Source organism: Ammodytes marinus (genome assembly GCF_949987685.1).
Source record: "Ammodytes marinus genome assembly, chromosome: 6".
Classification (NCBI taxonomy): Eukaryota; Metazoa; Chordata; class Actinopteri; order Uranoscopiformes; family Ammodytidae; genus Ammodytes; species Ammodytes marinus.
Window position 1 is genome coordinate 14095292 of NC_137235.1, and position 22712 is coordinate 14118003.

At 42.7% G+C, this 22712-nt stretch overlaps 1 protein-coding gene across 2 annotated transcripts in view; it reads left to right on the forward strand.

Moving 5' to 3' along the window:
- dlc1 (DLC1 Rho GTPase activating protein) overlaps positions 1-22712 on the forward strand; it is an 86096-nt gene that overhangs the window by 16707 nt on the left and 46677 nt on the right. For both annotated transcript variants that reach the window (XM_080029459.1, XM_080029460.1), the window contains exon 5: positions 6811-6844. In XM_080029459.1, coding sequence (XP_079885585.1) covers positions 6811-6844 — 34 coding nt within the window. The remainder of the gene's footprint in view (positions 1-6810; positions 6845-22712) is intronic.

Sequence of the window (22712 nt, forward strand, 5' to 3'; positions counted from 1 at the left end):
AAATCCAACATCTGGACACTAATGTACATCTTTTGCAGGAAATGTTCCAACGCGCCATTACACCAAATTCGTGGCATCACTTCCTGTTGATGCGCTCCATGTGTGACATATGGAAACTATTTCAATGTGGTAAGGGGCTGCGGTAGAGAAAGTATGAGGGTTTGGGCGGGGGCTAAAATGAAATTGTTTCCCACGTTCCCCTGTACACGTGCACTTGGGGGTCGACAGAGCATGGAGAATAAATTCTTGTATAAGTGCAGGGCAGAAAGAGCACATTCATGCTAGTCAAAACAGAAATGAGTTCCAGATAACATCTCCAAAGGCTCTGGACAGGCGTTCACGTGCACTCTCACAGACACACACACACACACACACACACACACACACACACACACACACACATAATGTCTCTCTTCCCTCTATCACACCCATTCACCTTATACGTGGAGTGCTGGAGCCGCCAGCTTACCTGACCATAAGCCATCTGCACCAATTTAGCCATTTGCACTAAGTGGTGGGGAAAAAAGGTTTGGGTTAGCCTGAGCCCCCTAATCCTTGGCCAGCACAGACCATGGGTGGTCACACACACACATAAACACACACACACACATAGTGCAGCTGCATTGCAGGAGGGGAGCTGGGGATGAGAGGGTGGTGCTGGGCTTGAGAGAGGCATGGTGGACTTCTCGGATTTGTTGTGTAAGAGCCACATGCCAATGGCTTGCTAAACATCTCTGAAAACCTCACTCATACATACAGTACTGTAGTGCATACCGCTCTAGATTATGTAGCCTCCATTGATGAAAGACTAAACATTCTCATGGGTTCAGGTATTGAACCTCCTTTTTTGGTAGCAACCAGTATTGATGAGCAGCATTGGGTATCCAAGTACCAAAGGCTTAGTCCAACTATTTTTTATAGACCAATAATACCAGTAATTACTGTGTTTGTTACTGCTTTACTTTTAATTTATCTAGATAATTCCTGATACTGAAACTTCTTCACCAGTGAATGATTTGGATCAAACTCATGCTCTGCAGTCAAACTTTGTTCAAACCCGCAGAACATAATTTATATTTCCAGTGGAGATCCTTTACTTTCAAAAGATACAAATGATCTCAGGCTGAATTTGGGGAACATGTGTGCAAAATGACCAGCAAGACATAGAACAATTGTAAAACTGTAGAAAGCATGGAGGTTTGTGTGTGAATATTCAATCACACTCACAGTGTACACTTAATAAAGCTTCAATAAAGGGCTGGAACCAATGGATACATGATATATTTGATTATGTCAGACAGAGGTGGTTAGAGGGTAGACACTGGGGGCAAACTGGATTTTAAGGGGTCTAGATCCAACTGTTGCCTATTCTGTGTTATTTTTTTAGACATCCGATTGTGCGCCTGCTCACATTCATAACATGTTGAGCATTTAAAAGTTTAAAAAAAGAAGAAACGAAAAAAAGGCTTTTACTTTGTAGAGAAACACTTTCAACTAAACCTTCTTCAAAGTACGTATTTAAGAATTTAGTGCATGCCCATTTATACGGCTACCAAAACTCTGGTATTGTATAGGCACAAGTATATAAACATATTAAACAATACCCAGCCCCATGTGTGAACACTACCTTACTAAGCTTCTTACAGTAATGACCATAATTACCCGACATTGGTTAATCATGCAGGCACGTATGCTTGCAGGCCACCAAACACACACACACACACACACACACACACACACACACACACACACACACACACACACACACACACACACACACACACACACACACACACACACACACACACACACACACACACACACACACACACACGTAAAGCAAACACATACCATTCCCCCTGTGCCCCCCACACTTCCAGTGAATTAGTGGCAGTAAATGAGGCAGCTGACGCTTGTGTGCTCTGCAGCGTACAGCTCCCCAGTGGACACCTGACACGGCCCGGACAACCTGCACCGTGGCATGCCAGGGGGAAAACAGGCAAACACCGGGAGAAATATGTGACTGTGCTGCTATGAAAACACTGGTACTTACTGGTACCCATTCATTCGCATTCTTGTTAAGCTCTGTGGTCTCTCGCTCCCCCTTTTTTTTTTTACTGTAATTGCTATTATGACAGAAAACACAGCATTGTGTGAAGGTGAGATTTACACTGGGTAAGCGACTTCATGGGTCATTGTCAGGAACCCGTGGTGTGGTGTTTACACAATAGGAAGGTGTGCACACTGGCGAACTGAAATCTCTTGTTAGTGCTAAGCAGATGAGCCAGGCGGACCTCCCATATTCATTCCATTATTCAAGGCCATTCTTTCTGTGAGCCGCAGGAGGTGATTATTGAAAATGCAGGAAGTAACAGCTTTCTCCTTTTTGAACACCACTTTGCTATGTGAAATCTGTGGCAAAAATGCACATATGAGTTGATGCGGTGCTATCTTAATGTGTCAGGATGTATTTCAATGTACTGCAGCAGAATTAAAGGATAAGGCTGGTGCGATACTGTTCTCATAATCGTCTTACTGTCAACCAATCCTACAAAAAAAGACTAAACCCAACATCGTGTTTATTAATCTGTCTTGATACTTTCCGACTTCCCCAACCCAGTCTGTGGCCCTCGGACGGAACACGTCCATTCATTCCAACTTCAAATGTAAATCTTTGAAACCGGGTAAAAAATATGGTTTTTACTTTTAGAAAATGCTAGATAATGTTGATAATTAAAGAGTAGTGATCCCTCAAAAATAACTAAGTGGTGTTTGTTTGAAAATAAAAAGTAGTGAAAAGATATTTTGTCCAGTAGACATTTTATATGCATTGATGAACAGTCAGAAAACAAAACAGGTGGTTAGCGTGAGATTCTCTCAAGACTACACTATCTGTGATGTTTTGCACACACGGGAATGCAGCAGGGACCCTGTTGTTGCTGAAAAAGCAGAGCTAATATAACTGGAGTCCCAACAGCTGAAACCGCACTGAATATAAATCTATCTTTGACTTCACCTCACTGTTGTTGGTTGTTCTGTTTTTGCTGGCGATTTAGTGACATACGAGTGAGTGGGAGTCTTCGGCTTGGGCTTCTCCCTGGTGTCTTATTAAGATCATTAATCAGCAATACATTTAAAAGCCATTTGCCCACAGGAGTAACTTTAACTGCTTTGTGTCTGAAACGTGAGCCATGCAGAGATTGAATACTGTTTTTGCCCACACATGACGCACAAATAACATGTTCATCACTTCTATACGCACTTACGTACACACCTCAGCAGACGTACCACTGCTGGTGAACTCCAAGTGTGCGGATTTCAGATAAAGTATGTATGCAGACAGCTCACCCACTGGCTTTTAGGAAATCAGAGCAAGACAGATTGGGACCAAGACAACGCTTTATCCAGTGTTAATCAGCTAACGTGCTAGCAAAAACAATCTCACGTATGAGAGCAGGCATTGTGTTCGCTCTCACCAGACTGTCACGCTTGTAATGCTTTGTCATAAACTATGAGAGCCCACTTGATATGTGAAAGGTTAAGGGCCCGTAGTCACATATTTGTTTTCCAATGATTCATTCCGTTTATTTAGTTTTCACATAAGCACATGCTTCCTAATCCAAAAAATAAAAGTGAACAATAATAACAACTGAATGCTCTTGAATTGAATGTAGATCTGCTTATTCAGAAATTGCATCAAAGCTGAAATTTCAAGATAAGATGAAGATTTATAAAGTTTAGTGTGTAATCACAGTGGACTCAGAGGGGGCTGGTATGTAGATTATTCTTTTTTTTAAGATATCTTTGGGCATTTTTCATGCTTTATTAATAGTTTTGAAGAGACAGAGGTGAAATGGGTCAGAGAGGGGAGTTACATGCAGAGAACGACCGCGGGCGGGAATCGAACCCGGGTCTGCTGCTGGGCCCGGCCTGGGGGTGGGACGCCCTACCAACTGAGCTAAGGGCGCCCCGGTATGTAGATTATTCTAATGGCTGAAACAAAAGGTAAGGCCACTTAACTGCATGACTGGAAGACAGGATGAGATCACAAAAAAAATTCGGCAAGGAGTAGGCATAGGCGAAGTCCAGGAAAAACTAAGCAAAGATCAGGCTAACCTGGAGAACAATACGTATAAATAGTTGGAACTGCAGTGAATTGCTATGCTAATCTTAGAAGCTGCTAGCGGTAGCAATTTACGATATGAGATAGACATTATTCCTCTGTCCACTCTGATTATCATCTTAAAGAAGCTATTCAACATTTGGGGGGGGGGGGGGGCGACAGAGGAATAACGTCAGTGTGCTTTTAGCTGCGCTGAATCTGCCCTGTGAATAGATGCCAAAGGGTAAACAGGCTTTAAAGTAGTCACAGCAGGACACAGCTAAATCACTTTAATTAGGTCTGAGGGGGGAAAATAAACACGGAGGAGGAGGCGTTCATCTAAATAGAAGTAGCATACCAGGAGAAAAAGTAGACATTTACTAGCTCTGCTCATCGAAAGTAATGTGGACAAAGTTGATATATTGTAATGAGAATGTATCTTGTCTTCCTTGTCCTTTCTGATCAGTTCCAGGGAGTGTGGATTAAAACAGGTCAGGGTGTGGAGGTCAACCAAGGATCTTGAGGTCAAAAGTCAGATGCAAGAAAGACCTCTGCATTCCAACTGACTGCTGCCCTCTACACACACACACACACACACACACACACACACACACACACACACACACACACACACACACACACACACACTACCAATGAAATGACATGATCCGTTTTTAACAGAAACCCTGTGTCAATGCAGTATTATTTCCTAACACCCACAATAAGGCCAAAGAAGGAAAAATACTTGTGCAGAATGATGAGAATCTACTATGGCTACAAAATGTGATTTTATCAGCAACGTCTACGTGAGGGTTGGATCAACATTGACTGAGAGGAGGGTGTGCTCTTTAGCCTGGTTCTACCAGACCATTGTACTTCATTTCATTGGTACAGAAGGTCTGCAATAGTGAAGTGGAATCAGGTGGTGGCCGTTCTGCTTTTCTCGTGAACTGTCCGTTTTCGTGACGCCATCTATGAAGTGGAATCAGGTGGTGGCCGAGAGGGCCTTTTCTAGATTCCATCAACATCTAAAACTAGAAGGAGAGGTCATGCAATGGAGACGCGGAGAGGATGGAGTTCTGGTCTCAACAAGTTTACTTTATTCTTCAGTCACAAGTGAGGAGACACATCTCCTAATACCATACAGATGTTTAACCTATACATTACAAAAGATAGGCTACCTCTCAGATATTTAAGTATAAGTCTAGCCTAGCCTTAACCTCTATGAAGTGGAGCCGAACCTAAAAGCCATACCTCGGGCCTCTGGAAAACCGGCAGCAACTGCCTGCAGAGCGCAACCTTAGTGGCAAGGCACTCTGCCTTATAACAGCTAAGTTTTGTGTGTGTGTCTGTGTGCGTGTGTCTGTCTGTGTGTGAGTGAGAGAGTGCGTGTGTGCGTGTGTGTGTGTGTGTGGGACAGATCTGATATCAGATCTAGGCTACTGTATTTGTAGCATGATGTTCCTCTTACCAAATCTAAGCAGCTGGTGTTGATGCTGCTGAGGAAAGGTCATGTCCTCGTGTGTTTTGTGTGGCAATATGGAAAGGTTATTCTAAGGTCCCTTGTGTCTCTGATTAATACAGAGTTCTGTATAAACTCACACAATGATAACATGTATGGAAATTCCCTACAATAGCTCAATTGACAAACGTTAACTCACTTGAAGGCGGGTGTCTGTTGAAGTTTAAAACTATTGGATTTGCCCAGTGCTACTCTGGATCTGCCAACCAACCATGTCATGCGCCGGCTTCTGAGCCACTCCTTCTGTTCGCTGATTGGGCCGGCAGAAATCTGTTCGGAGAAAACCTAAGAATATACCGCACACCCAGACTGACTACTGAAGGGAAATGAAAATTGAGCGGAAGTAGTAGGCGGACGGTGCCAGGCTATGTGCTCTTTTCTCTGACTTTTAATTATGTGATATTTGTTCAGAAGTGTCTATTGGGTTTGTTATATCCTGCATTCAATTCCCTTGGATTTAATATGTAGCTAACACAACATCGTAAGACTGAATAAGTGCTGTTATTCAAAATGAATATCAATATACATCATTACTTTTCAGTACAAAATGCAAATGAAGGTTTAAAGCTCCCATATTATACACTTTTCGGTACTATTATACACCATATTATATGGTCTTAGTGGTCCCTAATACGTTTTTCTTTAATTGTTTGCTGAAAAAAACTTTCAGATAATTTATTGTACTATGCTGATGTTCAGCTAATCTCACAATGTCCTATTTTTTAAAAAGAGCTGCAGCTCCCCTCGTAAATATACAATCTTTGAGCTGCCCCCGCCCCCTGTCCGGAAGCGAAGCCAGATACGCCTCGCCCTCTGTCTGTCAGGGCCGTGGACCAATAAGAAATAGGGGTGTGGGCTGCACAGTGGAAGCTTCTGGCTTTCCAGTTTGTGAGGTCAGAAAAGGGGAAAATTCTGACTGGAGTATATTGGGGGGGAGGGGTGGGGGTTTCAGAAAGGGGGAGAGTGAGAACAGGAGAGATTGTTATTTTTTGAAATATTTTGGCAGTCTCTAGGCACACCGTGGACCCATGGATATGTTAGAACACATTTAAAAAGTGCATTTAGCATAATATGTGACCTTTAAAGGGTGTGAGATGGATCAAGGAATGTTGGCTGTGTGAATCATGAAAATGCATCTGACTGAAGTTATCTCAACTATTATCTTTTTATCTCTTCTCTTTCCCAGAGCACCTCTACCATTCCGGAGAAAGAAAAAGCTGGTGAGTCCTTGCTGTTTTTATTCATTTTGAAATCCTCACATGTTACTCCATTTACTCGGAGACCTCAACACTCAAAACAACAGCGTTAGGTTTCTTTTTGTCAAATGTGTGTTTGTCTGCAATCGATCTGGTCTATGTCTGGTCTTGTGTCATCTCAAGAGATTCCGCGGAACAATTTTCTGATGGATTGCCTTGTGTTCATAACATGGCGCAAGAGAGAGAGAGAGGAAGGAGGGAGGGAGGGGCAGGGCTGAGTGGAGGAGGACAGGCCCTGGTTCTAGGAGACACTGGATGCGAGTGTAGATAAGATCCTAGACTCATCTGCTGAACCATCAGGCCTGACGCCTTTCAAAAGATAAGGGCCAGACTGGGTGTCGTGTCTGATGCCCCAACACTTTTTTATTCATTTACCTTTTTGCCCTCATTTCTTACTTACATTTTTCCTCAAATTCTGGGGTATTCCGATATGTAAAGCAATTAAGAATTTAACAGGCAATTGCCTTATAATATGTTCATAATCTATCCAAATACAGACATGCATTTTTTGTGACTTCAAAGTGTAGTGTTTTCTCAGCTACAAGCCTGCAATTCTCCCATCCTCATGACTACCTCCTGATGAGTAGCCTGCAACTGTATTGACATGTTATGTCGTCATGGCTTTACAATACGGGGCCGTCATCCACTTTTTTGTTCGTATTATGAATCAATCTTAAGAACAAACTCAATCCGTAGTGACTGCCCCCTCCATTCCGTCTCCGACCTCTCTCTGTCAGCAGCCTGCCGGTTATGCACAGGGTCATCATGAAACTATGGATGGACAGACCCTACTTTCAGACAGCCGGCAGGGGAGCAGTGTTCATTAAACACCCCCCCTGTGTCGTCAGTCAGCTGGTAAACAATACCAGAGAGGTGGTTCCACTTTGGGACGAGGCTTTCATATTGCACCCCGCTGTCTCCGAGCCCCGCTGGGAGTCCTCACTCACTCTCGCTCTGTCTCTCCCTCTAATTACCGCCACTTGCTGAAAAGCTTTCATGGGAAATGTGCAGAAGCTGTCAGTATGTGTGTCCTAGTGTGTGTGTGTGTGTGTGTGTGTGTAAATGTGTGTGTGTGTGTAGTGCGCGTAAGCATACGTGTGCACTACCATTTGGCGTAAGGCCCACTCTGAAAATGTTTGCGATGAGGCAGAAGTTTTTAAAAAAAGCACAGTGCCAACTTCTTAGGGGTCAAATGTTCTTGGTGATTTTTCTTCATTTAAAATCAGTTTGACTTCTGTAACCTGCATCTCTGGGTCTGTGTGATGGAACCCAGGACTCAGTAGAGGAGAAGTTTTTAGGTGGAGTTTCGGTGAAGTTTTTAGGGGAGTTCTTTTTTTGATGGAGAACAAAGCCCAGTGTTCATTGTGGCACTTCAAAGCCTCCTCTGTATATCTCTCCACCATTTAAGCCCCTGGGAATGACACATCTGTGACACCGTTACATCACACACACACCATGCCCTTAAGGCTCCTGCTGCACTGCCTGTGAGAGACGGCTCAGTCATGGTTAATTTTTACTATCTCTGTGACAACGGAAGCACACCAGTGATCAACAAGACGTTTCCACAGGCCCGTGCTCTGTTAATGGCCTTAGTTGACGACCTCCCTGTGGCGCCGGTCGTACCTCAGTGAGTGGTCAGTGTCACGGCTTTCCTGTGTTCAAAGAGGATGTGTCTACATGCAGCGAGAGAGTTACAACGGACAACCTGTTGTTTAGAGGAGTTCTTTATGGGGCTGCTGTGACGCTACCTAGCCTAGCCTGAGCTTCACGGGGCCTGGAATGGCTCATACTCACACCACGCTACCATACCATCTGAAGATGATAAGCACGCTCATGCTTTATGTTTGCATGACCATCCTTGGTGATAATGCATGTGATGTGATGAGAGATACGGTATGAATGGAATGTTGAAATCAAACTCGAGAAGCATTGGGCTTTTTTTTTCTCCTTTCCTTTTCAGAAGAGCTAGAAGGGATGTAAACAAAGCCCAAAAGTAAATTACTTCACGACAGTCAGAGCTTATCTTATGAGGCAGCTTGTTTGGCTCGGTGACCTCACATCCTCTCATCCAGGAAGTTGAGAGGTGTACCTTGTGTTAAGTGAAGGGCAGAGAGCAAAAGGAACATTGAAATGCTGTTTATCTGTCTCGCTGTGGTGGATAAAATACTTGCTTGACTATGTATATATGGCACTCAAACGTTTCACATCTAGACATTCAAATCTGTATCATGGAAGTCACAACAGTCATCCTACATGATCATTCTCACTCCGCTCACTTTAACCCCTAAAGATTGACCTATTGGTTCTCCGCTACCCTTCTGATTGGGCAGGTGAAGTATAGGGTGGTTGATTGTCGGTCTGAGTATTCGTTAACAGGTGCTTTAAGACTGGATGAATAGGATGAAAGCAGCCACTGTGAAGATACTGTTTAACAGTGTCACCCTTATAACATATGCCTCGTTTCCACCGAGTAGAGCAGGTCGGATCGGAGCGGTCCGGGTAGTTTGGCTTTTCATTTGCCAAAAGTTGGGTAGGGTACAGTTTAAGCGCACCTAACCGCTCTGAGCCTCTCCTAATCTCAATACTCCTCCGTTGGGGTAATAGCCGCCTGAAAGGGTGCCGAAAAGGCGGAGCTACACATGCCGTCCGTATATTGGTCGAAAGAATCATTTCCGCCGTGTGTAGTCACCTCGGCAAGAGTGAAGAGAGTCTTGTGTTTTGGCGAAAAATGTGAGCGCAGCACTGTTTATTGTGTGGTGTTTTTCCTTGTCATTAAATTAATCAGTTGGCTACACTGTATCCCACTGCTACGATGACATGTAGCTGCCGCACCCAGCGCTGTTCGCTCACTGTCTCTATCAGTTGCACCGAGTCGTCTCTTGTCTGTTTACGTTCACAACAACACGGGGGGGGGGGGGGAATAAATAAAGAATCGAGTGGTTTGACCAAGCAAGAACGAGAGACCGCTGGCTTGACCACAGTTGTTCCACAGCCCGATAGTTTGACCCATATTCTGGCGGCAGCTATCGCAGTCCAGCCGAAACCCCGCCCTACCAGTAAGGGTAGGGTCGGTGGTGGAAACACCACGAGAATCTTAAAAGTGAGCTGTCCCGCTCTGAGCCGCTCCGACCTCATCTGGGAGTTGGGTCATTGACATTTCCTGACTTAGTATCATTGGTATCAAGATCTTACTTGTAATTACACGTGTGGATATTTTCTGAAAGCTTGTTTCAGCTTGTCTGAATTGTGGCCAAATAATATGTCAGTGCCAGAAAAAGCAAACAAATATGTTATAGTTCAAAAATAATGAAGGCAAAACCTTAGCGGGTATGGTGCTAGCATTGTATTTATCAATCTAGTATACACTGCCATTTCTTCAATCCTACAGCTGTCTTGAGTTCTGACTTGACAATGACTTGAGAGCCTTCCTTTAACGCTACATGTCTACCTGCTTGCATTAGCTAAGCGACTGATGATCTGTATTTGACTACTTTAAAATCGGATTCTAAAATCGTTAAAATAATCTTCACTGCGCATGACACTGGTTTTTCACACGCTGCAGGAACTGATTGACATCAACATTTCTACAGAAGAAGAATGTACACAACTAAATGTGTAACTGTTTTATAGGTCTCTCTCTCTCTCTCTCTCTATCTATCTCTCTCTCTCTCACACTATTGTTAGAGCTTGTCAACACCACTTTAGAGATTCCTGGTTCTAAGAATGGTCCATCTTTTTTTTCTTTTTTTTTTTCTCCTTGATTGTAGCTGAGGTTAGAGGCACCATGCTGCGCCTTCCTGGTCTAAATATAAACCACTGGGAATTTAAAAACAGAACACAATGATTTGGGCATTCAACCAATAGAAGGGTTAAAGCCTGACCTTTTACCTGGACTAGATTTACTAGTCCGGAACCTTTCCGTCTGGCTCTAGGTGGAGGAAAGGAAAACTGAGGACAGAGGAAGTAGTTTAGCACCCTCCGTGGAGTCCTGTGTGGGAGGGGCACTCTGACTTTAGAGAGTTGGTGGTTCCTGTGAATAAAGTGTCTCACTGTTTCTGTCTGTCTGGCTCTCTTTTTATCCCTATCTCTTATTTCCTTCCTTGTCCCTTCTTGGAACTCCTGTGACAAATTTGTGTTACTGGTATTTAAAGCTAATTTTAAATGCAGCTGTGTTGTTTTCTGTGCTTTAATTACACCGGAGTGTTGACCCATGGGGATCCCAGTATTTGTCGTATCATTAAATGGTAAATGGTAAATGGACTTGACTTATATAGCGCTTTTTAGCCGATTTTCTCAGCCCCAAAGCGCTTTACATATCTTACCACATTCACCCATTCATACACACACTCATACACCGATGGCAGTAGCTGCCATGCAAGGCGCTCTCTGAACCATCGGGAGCAATTTGGGGTTCAGTGTCTTGCCCAGGGACACTTCGACATGTGGCGGGTAGGCGGGGAATCGAACCTCCGACCCTGCACTCCAGAGGCAATCTTCCTACCCACTTCGCCACTGCCGCCCATTATTACACAATTTGAAAAGTCGTCTCTGTTGGTGCATCTGTTTGGTCATCAATTGAAGAATAAAAATAACTCCAATCTTTTACCCAAAAGAAAATAGTTTCTCTTAAATTCACACTTAGACGTTTGCACTGTAATCAGTGAAAAAGATAATTCAACATTTTGGGAAATACTTGTTTTGTTTTCTTCTTCATATTTAGGATGCTAGTCGTATCAATCTTTTCATCTAACATCAACAAATGGTTTTCGAAAAATGTAATACTATTATCTTTTTAACCGTTATATAATTTATATAGAAAGCTATATGTTGTGTTTTGAGGAATCTGACTTAATTACCAGGGTAATAAACTAACTAAGTCCCTTTAGGACAGATGGTGTTCTAAATCCCTTTTCATCCGCAGATCTTGTGATTGAGATTTTTGGCTCTAACGGACCACATGTCCAGACCTCAAAATTAACACATTTCCTAACTTATTTTCACTTAATTTCGAGAACGTCACCGTGGAATACATCAGTCAGTATTCACACTGAAATACTTGTTTTTCCTCATTTGTGACCAATGTTACTTTCTCCTTGTTTATACCCTGCAGTAACTTGCCCTTCTCTGATCTGAGAAGGTGCTTTGACAGATGTAATGAAGCTCCCTCAGGCTGGAGCCAAGTCAATAATAGCTCATGACTGATGTATCTTTTTCTTCTTCTTTATTGAGTCTGCCTTATCCCACTTTTTTTCTCAGCCCCTCCGTACACAGTACAGGAGTCACTGTGTTTGTGCAAGGTCACATTCCTGGCCTCCCCCGTTAGTCTACGCTAGCCTCAACTCCCCCCTCCACCCCCCCACCCCTTAAACATCCCCTCCTCTCCCCTCCCATTTGACACACTCTCTTCCTGGCTTCCTGTCTCGAGACTGGTACTGTACCGTAACTCGTTGCTGTTCATTCCATTTATATTTCCAACTCCAATCCAAACACTTTCACATGTGCAATCTTTGAATCAAAATGTTTGACTATTTTATGCTTGGTGTCTTATACGTATTATACATGGAACTTGAAAATGTTTTGTTAGTGTTGTTGTGGGCTTGTGTATAGTTATTTAAATGTTTCAGATTTCATGATGAATCATCTTGAATGGCAGAATGTGTCCAAAGATTTCCCCAAAAAAAGAAATGTCCTAAAACTGGAAAATTATCATTTTGAAGAAAAACTAAAAGAAAAAGTGTTTATTTCTCATCTTGTTGCTCCTTTGTGAGTTTTGAGAGTTATTTCATAGGGAATATATCTCCTTGGCTATTGAACTGAACAGGAAACCACTGCACAAAGGGGAATTTACAACAGGAAGTCAGCTTGCTGAACTCCCGTAGGTACAACAACAACATTCTCCCCCATACCAAAGAAAGCCTTTAGAAGGGTTGTGTCATTATTCTTAATTAAGCTTTATTTTTCAGCAGATTGGTATGTGTTTTCATTACCCACTGGGAATGAAAATCCGGTGTTACTTTTTTTAGAAAATAGGCCATTATGCTGTTTGCATAACCTGGTCATTCAATGAGCAACTGTATGGATGGTGAGATACTTGGTGTAATAATTCTATGGGAGCAGCAAACGCTACTCATGGATGGAATATGACAAGGTTATGGATTCTTTCATGAATTAAATTGTATTATTATTTTGTTGACATTGTTAAGATTTTTGCTTTTCTGTCATGAGATATTTTTCCATTGATTAACTTTATAGGGTCTACATGCCCCCTCCCCCCCCCCCCCATACACTCCATGCCCGTATGTTCTGCCTGGTAACAGAGACACACTTCTCCCTACACCGGCACTGAATGTTGGCGCAGGACGTAAATCGTGAGGCTTGGAATTGTCCTTCATGGATGCTGTAGTGAAACATAATGCTCCACAAGGAAAATACTAATGTGGCTTTACTTACTTTTCTGATCGTAGGTTTAATACTGACCTGAATCCATGCTTTCATCTGCAATATTCCAGCAAGAAGTCTTTGTCCGTAACCATAGGGATTGTAAATCTCCCAGTGTTGATGTGGTGAGATGCTGTCCCCAGGCTAATGAATCAGTCGTGGCTCAGCAGGCTGTGTCTGTCTCGTCTGGGTGTCAGGGGGAGAGTCTGTCTAGGACATGGAGAGACTGAGATGCCGTTTGTTTGGATAAACTATATGTGGGACACTTCTGTGTTTTGATATCGTGAGGTGCCTGGTTGTCTGATATCTTGCTTGCGCGGATCATTTTCAGTTCTTGGATTTACTGGGGCAAACACCCACAGGAGATTTAGAAAGGATCAGATAGTGAGAATGGAGCTGTATTAAAGTAGGGCATACTGTAGGGGTGAGGGAGCGCATATTTGATAGCAGAGTAAGACCTCAAGCAGATGGTCAATTGCAGTCACACTCGGTGCACACCCACACACACATACTTCAATGTATGGACACATGTCTGGCCTTTCCGTAAAGAATAGAGTATGGTGCATTGTTTTAGATTAAATACTCTCACATGCTGTTTACATACACCATTTGAAGTCCTCCCAGAAACGCCCAGTGCCCTCGTTTCTTCACCTCCCCTGTATCTATTTCTAGGTCAGTATGTTGGCAGGTAACCCTCTCCTGTGTCTGTTCTGTGGAATTAGATGTAGGTACACGCTCCTGGCACACTGTAAACTTGTTTGACAGAGGGGGCGCATTTGGCAAGACTTTCCTTCCTGAGGTATGAGAACTCCATTGTTTTCCCTGGTCCATCCCGTCTCCTCCACCCTTCAGGACATTTTCCTTCATATCCAGGTTACAGTGTGTGTGTTGCCCCCTTATCACAGGTAGAACAGAGCCAGAGAGAGGGAAAGTACACTGACATGTTGTTGTGATACGCATACTGACCCAGATGGTTTGCATATGCGTGTATCGAAATCAGACATACTCCTCCAGCATGCACGAAAAACATAATTTGATTCAGATGTAATTTGAGTCAAACAGGTGTGTGAGGGAGGATAGTGAAAATGTGATACTTTTATGGGATGTTTTTTTTCCTGCATCCCTTCCTAATCTTCATTCACAACATTGTAAAAGAGGTCATTACACAACTGCAGAAGCGCAGACGCGGGAATCCAGCTTTATCAGTCTCAGCAAACCTTGAGAGACCATAAAGTCAATTGGGCGCGATGAGCACAATGCTATCATCATGCTGCACTAAGCCAAGGCTGGGTACATTACCTTCACTTGCTGGAGCAATAAGCATGATTGGCTGACTTTCACAAGTGTGAGTTTAGTGTGGAATGTAAGGGAGAATCATACACACAGTTAATAAGTTACTTGCAGAATACACACATGTACAGTATGAGTATGATCAGAATAAAGGAAAGGTACTCACAGTATTTTAAGTAGGCTAATTAAACCTCCTACGAGGAACTTTTAAATGTTTATGAAACAGTCAAATCATAAATGACCTGTTACAGCAAACGAGACCGTCAACAAAGTTATTATTAATGCCTTTGCTCGGGTCAGATTTCCCAGGAACTTAGACAAAACAATTAACGTCATGCCGGAACAAACTGTGTTTCCCAGAACAGTACCCATCATCATAATAATAATACCATTATTATTCTTACATCACACATAAATACATTACCTGTTTGCACTCAATCCTGCAGTGTTCCTATCACTCGATTCCTAATAAAATGCATTCAACACTGGCACGCTGGTGTCATAAAACACTACAGCCTTTGTCCAAAGATGGCGCTAGAATCAACAAAAACTGAAAGTTCTGCATACTTAAATTATTAAAGACCTACTTCACCGGTTGGAATTGTATTGAACTCGGAGATCCTATGTAGTATAAATGTGCAAAAAAAAAAAAAATCGGTTCATCCTAGCCTGAGAAAAGGCAGAAAGAGTGTTTTATGGTCTCACTGTCTAACCCTACATTTTCCTTCTTGTGACATCACAGTAAGGCTCAGGATTAACAGGACAGCTAGGCCAAGGGAAGACTGAGGGAAGAAAAACCTCATTCATTATATTATAATAGTGATTTTATAATGATAGAACGCTGGTTCCGTATGGCTGAAGTATTCCTTTAAGTATTTACAACTTAAAGAGGACCTATGATGCTTTTTGACTTTTATGACCTATAAACGTTGTTATGATGATTCATAGTCATGCTTAACCATACTAAATTATCAAATAATGACTTACATGCATTTCGACGTATTCCCTGCTGACCGTCTGGGGTGTCTGTGCCGAGCACTAAACACTATTCTAGCCAGTCGAGAAGTCACGTCTTCAAAGCGGTCTACCCTTTGTAACTTTGTGACGTCGCATGTAACTTTGTGAAGTCACCACGCGGATGTTTCCATGTATGGTAATGCTGTCACTTCCCTGTTCGCGTCTGCCTCGCGTCTGCCTCGCGCCCTTATAGGTCCATGCTCGCGCTTCCCGCCACTGAAAGTGTTCCGGAAGGAAGGTAACCAATCACAACAGAGTGGGGTTTGCAGGAGGGGGGGGGGGGTAGCGGAGATGGCCGATGCACAGGCGGAGGGAGCGGAGATTGCCGAAGCACACACACTCAAGTGTTGACAGGAAGTGCTGGATCGCCAAAATAAGAGAAAGAGCTTCCCGAAAATCTACATAGTTTTTTGTGATGTGATTCGTGTCAGGTTGCTCTATAGCAGTGTAAAACAAGAAATTAAGACCAGAAAAGTAGTATAATAGGTCCTCTTTAACTATTATTTTTAAACTGTAAATCCAACTGTGGAAAAAGCTGTTAAAACAAATATACATGACAAATTTGCAAGCAAACAGTCGTTTTTTTTACACAGCAGACATGGAGCAACATTAGCATTTATTTTGAATGGATTAATTTAACTCATTTTCATGTTCAATATCATCCTGATTTGTTCTGATGTGTTCTCCACCAACTCCAGAGAATAAGTTTCGAGAGGTAATCCAGAGGTAATTCATGTATCTTCTAAAAAGTCACTGTGTAAACCCCCGATCAGCTAACAGCTTAGTTTCTGCGCAGATCCCAGAGCATGGCGCTTTCTTAGGGGCACTTTACATGGTGAAAACATGAAATTTTTCCCGTTTCTTTTTTTTATTTTTTTAAAGAGGACCTATGATGCTTTTTGACTTTTATGACCTATAAACGTTGTTATGATGATTCATAGTCATGCTTAACCATACTAAATTATCAAATAATGACTTACATGCATTTCGACGTATTCCCTGCTGACCGTCTGGGGTGTCTGTGCAGAGCACTAAACACTATTCTTGCCAGTCGAGAAGTCACGTCTTCAAAGCGGTCTACCCTTTCATAATTCGTGACGTCGCATAAAAATTTGTGACGTGACCACGCGGATGTTTCCATGTATGGTAATGCTGTCACTTCCCTGTTCGCGTCTGCCTCGCGCCCTTATAGGTCCATGCTCGCGCTTCCCGCCACTGAAAGTGTTCCGGAAGGAAGGTAACCAATCACAACGGAGTGGGGTTTGCAAGAGGCGGGGGGGAGGGTAGCGGAGATGGCCGATGCACAGGCGGAGGGAGCGGAGATTGCCGAAGCACACGCACTCAAGTGTTGACAGGAAGTGCTGGATCGCCAAAATAAGAGAAAGAGCTTCCCGAAAATCAACATAGTTTTTTGTGATGTGATTCGTGTCAGGTTGCTCTATAGCAGTGTAAAACAAGAAATTAAGACCAGAAAAGTAGTATAATAGGTCCTCTTTAAACCCGTTCAGACACAATTTATCGGACATCTTCACTGATACACATGTTTTCAGAGGAAATGGGACGAAATCGCTGTAGTAGCAGTGTAGTAGGCATAGCCAATAGTCAGTGGTGACACTTAGCCTAGTAGATAGCTCTTCCGTAACAATTTGATGCATAAAACCTTACTGTAACCGAAAATTAATGCTATTAATGTTCATAAAGCGTTTGGTGTAAGCTTGGGGTTACAAGTATTGTAAATTACAAGCTTTCTGTCCTCTTATTTCACCGCATTGGACTCGTGAAAACAGAAGACACGCTAATAGTGAAGGGGCTTTGTGAGCGGCTACTTTCCTGTTAGGCGTACTTCAAAATAAAAGTCGACTCACGTTTGTCCAGCGAAATGCTATTAATGTTTAGCCAGTTAAATGCTTTTACTGTGAAGCCGTAGCCTTAATGCTCCTTTTGTTGAACAGTAACTTAACCGCTGCGCGCTGAACTATGGATAGTGTTTTTTAATGTAGAGAGAGCTATGAGAGAGAGCCGTGTCCCTGGCATATAGAAGCTACACACGTTTATTTTGCTAGAAAAACCGGCAGAGCACAAATCTTTCCCCAGAAAAAGTGGCGGGTGGTCTCAATAACTTACTAATCGCTTAGACTAAATTGGCGAGTGTTATATTTGAGCCCTGCACGACACTCTCCGCTGATCACAGTGATGGTGCTGCGGAGACACCTTTCATCTTATCTTGTCTTCTAACTTTATAACTCGTGTGTGGGTATTTTGACAGCAAATGTTATAGACTACGCATACGTGAAGTGGAGCCGTGATGTCAGCGTTACCAGCGAAAATGGTTTCGGTGTTTACAAGAAACCAAAACAGTTGTGTTTTCCAAAAAATCCTCCCTGGGAGTAGATCTCAAAAACTTGCGGTTTCATGCTTGCGTTTGCTGTTTTCATGTAAATGATATAGTGCAACCGCGAAAATATTTTTGTGTATGCACCGTTTCGTGTTGTTGTGTAAAGTGCCCCTTAATAGAAGCTAAATCAGCATTATCCGATTTACTCAGTAGCAGTAGTATAAGTAATGGATTCCATTGTGTTGTTTGTGTCCATCTCAGTGGATTAAGCTTTGTTACATGAGGTTTCCATTACATGCCTATTTCTCTATAGCTAATGGTTTCTGTCTGTGTATAAATGTGTGCTCTTCATGCTGTGGTCCTACCATAATGTATAAACAGTCATGTCATGAGTTGGACCATTTCCTATGGCTGAACGGCTGAGGAAAGTGATGATTGGCTGTGGGGAATAACTGTGGTGCAGGAGGAACCAGTGAAACCCCAGCATTTTTTCAACCTTGACATCTTGATGTCCTTTTGGGAAATCCCTCAAAATATTTGTGTTACTGTTATCCATTTCTCGGAACCATTTTCTTTTCTTTAGCTTCTTGTGGACCAGGACAGGTGGATCCTCATAACATGCGTGCTGCCTTGGCGATGGGTTATATCACTGGCATTGATGCTCTTTGTGTCTAGACAGGGCAGGGGCAGAGTGGATGAGAGGAGGAAGGTGACAGAGAAGAGAGAGGAAAAAATAAAGATGTGAGATTTAAAAAAAGAAAAGACGAAGAGGGAGAGGTGCTAGTCGTGACTCCAAAGCACTCAGATATTCGCAGGGAGAGATGGAGCTTGTGCCTGAAAGCACTTACTCACACTCACACTCACACACACACACACACACACACACACACACACACACACACACACTGGCAGAATAGAATATGAGAGCATTGCAGCACTGGATGTGTCCCAGCACTGTACCGCACTGATGCTCTCTGCCGCAGATGGGAGTGTACAGTCCTAGAACAGAACAGAGTGAGTGAAGAGAAGGGAGCAGAAATCAGACAGAGGATAGAACAGAGAATCTAGTCAGATTAGGTTTGAATTATTTGAGTTTGAGTCTAAAAATCGGAACAGTAGAATGAAGTGGTGACAGACGAGGCACAAATCGAGTAGCAGTTATCGACCTGATCGGGGACAGGTGTGAGGTAGCAAGCCTGACGTAGAGATACGTGTCTGTGGATGCAAGTCGGTATGTCTCGCTCTATGAGGCTGCTGCTACTGCAGAGGTCCTTGGGTGACCACGTCAGGTCCTCGACCTCCAAAGCCCTAGATATGCTCAACAAGACGCCTCGAGAGAGTCGCTTAGCAGGTGAGTGACAAAGGCAGTGACTGACAGGGAGGAGTATGTACTGTATGTAGGTTATGTGTACAGTAAATCCACATGTCTGTATACTACAGTTTTGTATGATATTATGTGCATGTGCCAAGTGGATACTTTTTAAGGTATAGGAGGTCCCGGAAAACACTGCATGTGCCGGTTTAGTTCCAGAACATATAGCTGTTATTTACTCCAAGAACATGAAGTGTCAGGTGCTTTTGAACAGGGTGGGAAAACTGCATTGTCATCATCTCTGAGGGAAGACAGGATACTTTTACAAGGCTTCTGTAAAGTAGACAGTGTTCCTGACAAATAGATCAATAGACAGCATGTTATGGATGTGTGGGGATGCTGCAGCTCAGACAAACCGGCCCTGACTGGTTTTTGTTGAATCTTTGTGTCGTATCTATATTTTTCTTGTGCTTTATGTAACAGCAGGCTTATTTGGGCTGGTAGATGTGCATGACCATGGATGCTTTTCTCTGCGGAGGACTTTGAGATAGCTGTGTTGGCATTTTCCACATTACCTGCTTCTACAACAGCAAAACCTGGGTTTTGCCCATGTATAACTAATGAGCTGGGTGTACGCACACAGCACTGAGTGCATTAGAATAGGCTACCAACTCCCTGGCTAGCTTGCTTTTAAATAAAACAGATAGTCCTCTATCACACAAGAGTAGCGTTGAAAGAAAATGGATTAACAGTGCAGCTCTTGAGGAATGTAGGCCGCAGCTGGCCGATGTAATCTACAGGCTCAGGCTGCTTCAAAGTGTTTTTAAAGAGGTGCGATCATCTTTAAAGGGTCACGATTGACATGACGTTTGGCTGCGTTGCGTTTTAAATCTCAACACTTTCCTAGCTGGTACAGGTGGTGCAGTGTTTCTTTTCAAAGAAAGGAACCCAATTTTCCCACTGAATCCAGAGGTCAGTGCCCTGTGGCCTAACACCCTCTATTGAAGTCGAGAGCATCAGGTGATAAATATCCACTAACAAACACTGCACGGGATGTGTCAGGCTTTTGCCACATAACTCACGGTCCCACATGAAAGAGTCGGAAAAGTGGGTCAAGTAATTATGACAGGATCTATTTACGGCTCTCCTGACATGTCGCTAATGTCTCATTTTTTCATTAGCTCTTTTTCTTCAAGATGCAGACGTCATGGTGACTACACAGTCTTCAACTTTACCTCGGAAAAATAAACTAGGACTTGATTTTTATTTACATGAAGGTGACATTATTGTGGTATATTTTTGTGTTAGTGCGGTGCAGCGTCACACATTCTGAAAAGCAACAGCCCTGTCATCCCTATGATCACATCTCACAATTTAAGCATGTTTACAGCTAAAGGGGGAAAACATGTGTCTGAGAAGGCCGAGTTTATCCACAGACAAAACCCAGCTGTCACTCACAGTCTATTGGAAATGTTGTTATCTTTGGGCGCCCTCAAATCAACCCCCTTTTGTCAAAGACGGAGATCCTTTAGGCACAAGCGGTGTATGAATGTAATTTTTTAATAGGACAAAGCTCCACGCATCCTTTTTCTGATGCCTTCCTCTAGGGCAAAAGGTATGACATTCAAACATGACGGTAAAAGAAACTCTACCTCAAAGGCTATACACAAAAGTGTCAACCGGATGTCTTTGTCAACTCATGTTTAATATAGAAAAAGTCTCTTTTTCTAAAAAATGCGAAAGCCTTTGCACTTAACTTGTTGTCCATCTAATAGTGCTAGAATGAATGTGTGAAACCTGTGGAAAACATGAAAAGCATGACCCATTGACTTGTAGGAGGTAGGTTTAATTTTTAGACATTTTTGACTAAGCAAAGACTCTGAAGAAGAGAACAGAGCCTGGAATGATTGGCATGCCCACTGCACTCTGTTTTAAAAGGTTTTTGGTAAAGTTCAAACAGGTCAAAGGGCTTCTGGAATCAGGAATGATAAAGAAAGAGGGCAACGACATAATCTGTCATCATACCTTCCTGCAAAAAAATTCCTTTAGTCGGTCGTAAAGGACTAAAATGCAATTGTGGTTACTATCATGCAGATTTGAGATTAGTGTGTAGGGTATGTGTTTGTTCGTTGTTTTTGTTTTGTTTAAAAAAAATTGTTGGGGGGAACTAAAAATGCTGTACAAAGATTATATTCTTTGTGACATTCCGTGGACATAAATACATAAATTATGAAACAGGACATCTGTTTCAAAACAATCACCCAACCCCAACCCATTAAAATAAATATAACTCTTCAGGTAACTCATGGCCATGATATGTTTTTAATGAATGCAGAACTGTGAACAATGTTCAACCAGAGTAAATCAGTAAATAAAGAGAATTGAGCGGTTTTGATTGGACACAGCATGCAGCGCCGAGTGCACACTAACTGCTCTCTGAATTATGTCAGCACCATTCAGCACATGAATTATTTTTCTCTTCCATGGCACTTAGGCTTCCATGTTCCCTTTTTCCCAGCTGACACTTGTGTATGTGCTCACCATCCGGCCCTTGCACTCAAACACTTTAAGTGACCTGAATATTGTGTAACAGTCTCTCCATGTCATTTTCATAGAGAACTCACACTGCGCACACTTCTGTAGGTGGATTTTCTGATGTAATCATGGATTGGATCAAGGTGAACATAATTTCCCCTTTCCTTTTACACCACTTTGGGTTGTTACCTGATAGGCTTAATTAGTTTATCATGCCCATCATAAATGCTCCCGGGCTAATGCTTTTGCATTACAAACAGAGATATGATATGTTATATATCAACTCTTTTTCAAAATTCATGTGAAACGAGGTATGAGGCCTATTAGGTTTGTTCATTTCACCTTGGCTCGGTGTCAGCAGATGTCAAGACATTGAATATGATTGGCTGAGGGATTTGTGCTTAAATGTCATGCTGTTTTGCTCTGGCTCAAATGTGAAGAATGTTAAATGAGTGTGAACATGCACAATCAGGTAATATTACACCAATATGTACAGTACATGTATTGAGTTATGACATCTTAATAGTTCAGCATTGGCCTCTAAGTTGAATTGTATTCTCCTAGCACCGGTGTTTTTCCATTGAATGTGGTGAATTTGAGGTGCAAATCTCGGTATCCTGGCTCCGCCCTCCTACCTACTTCCACTCAATTTTCATTCCCCTTCAGTAGTCAGTCTGGGTCCGCAATATATTTGGATTTTCTCTAGCAAATTTTTGGCTGTCCAATCAGTGAACAGAGGGAGTTGCTGAGAACAATGACGTTGAGTTTCAGTTGTAGTCAGAAGCCAGTGCATGACATACGTCACGACCAAACGTTATGCGATTGGTTGGCAGATCCAATAGTTTTAAACTTCAACCGACACCCGCCTTCAAGTGAGTTTACGTTTGTTGTTTGAGCGATTCCAG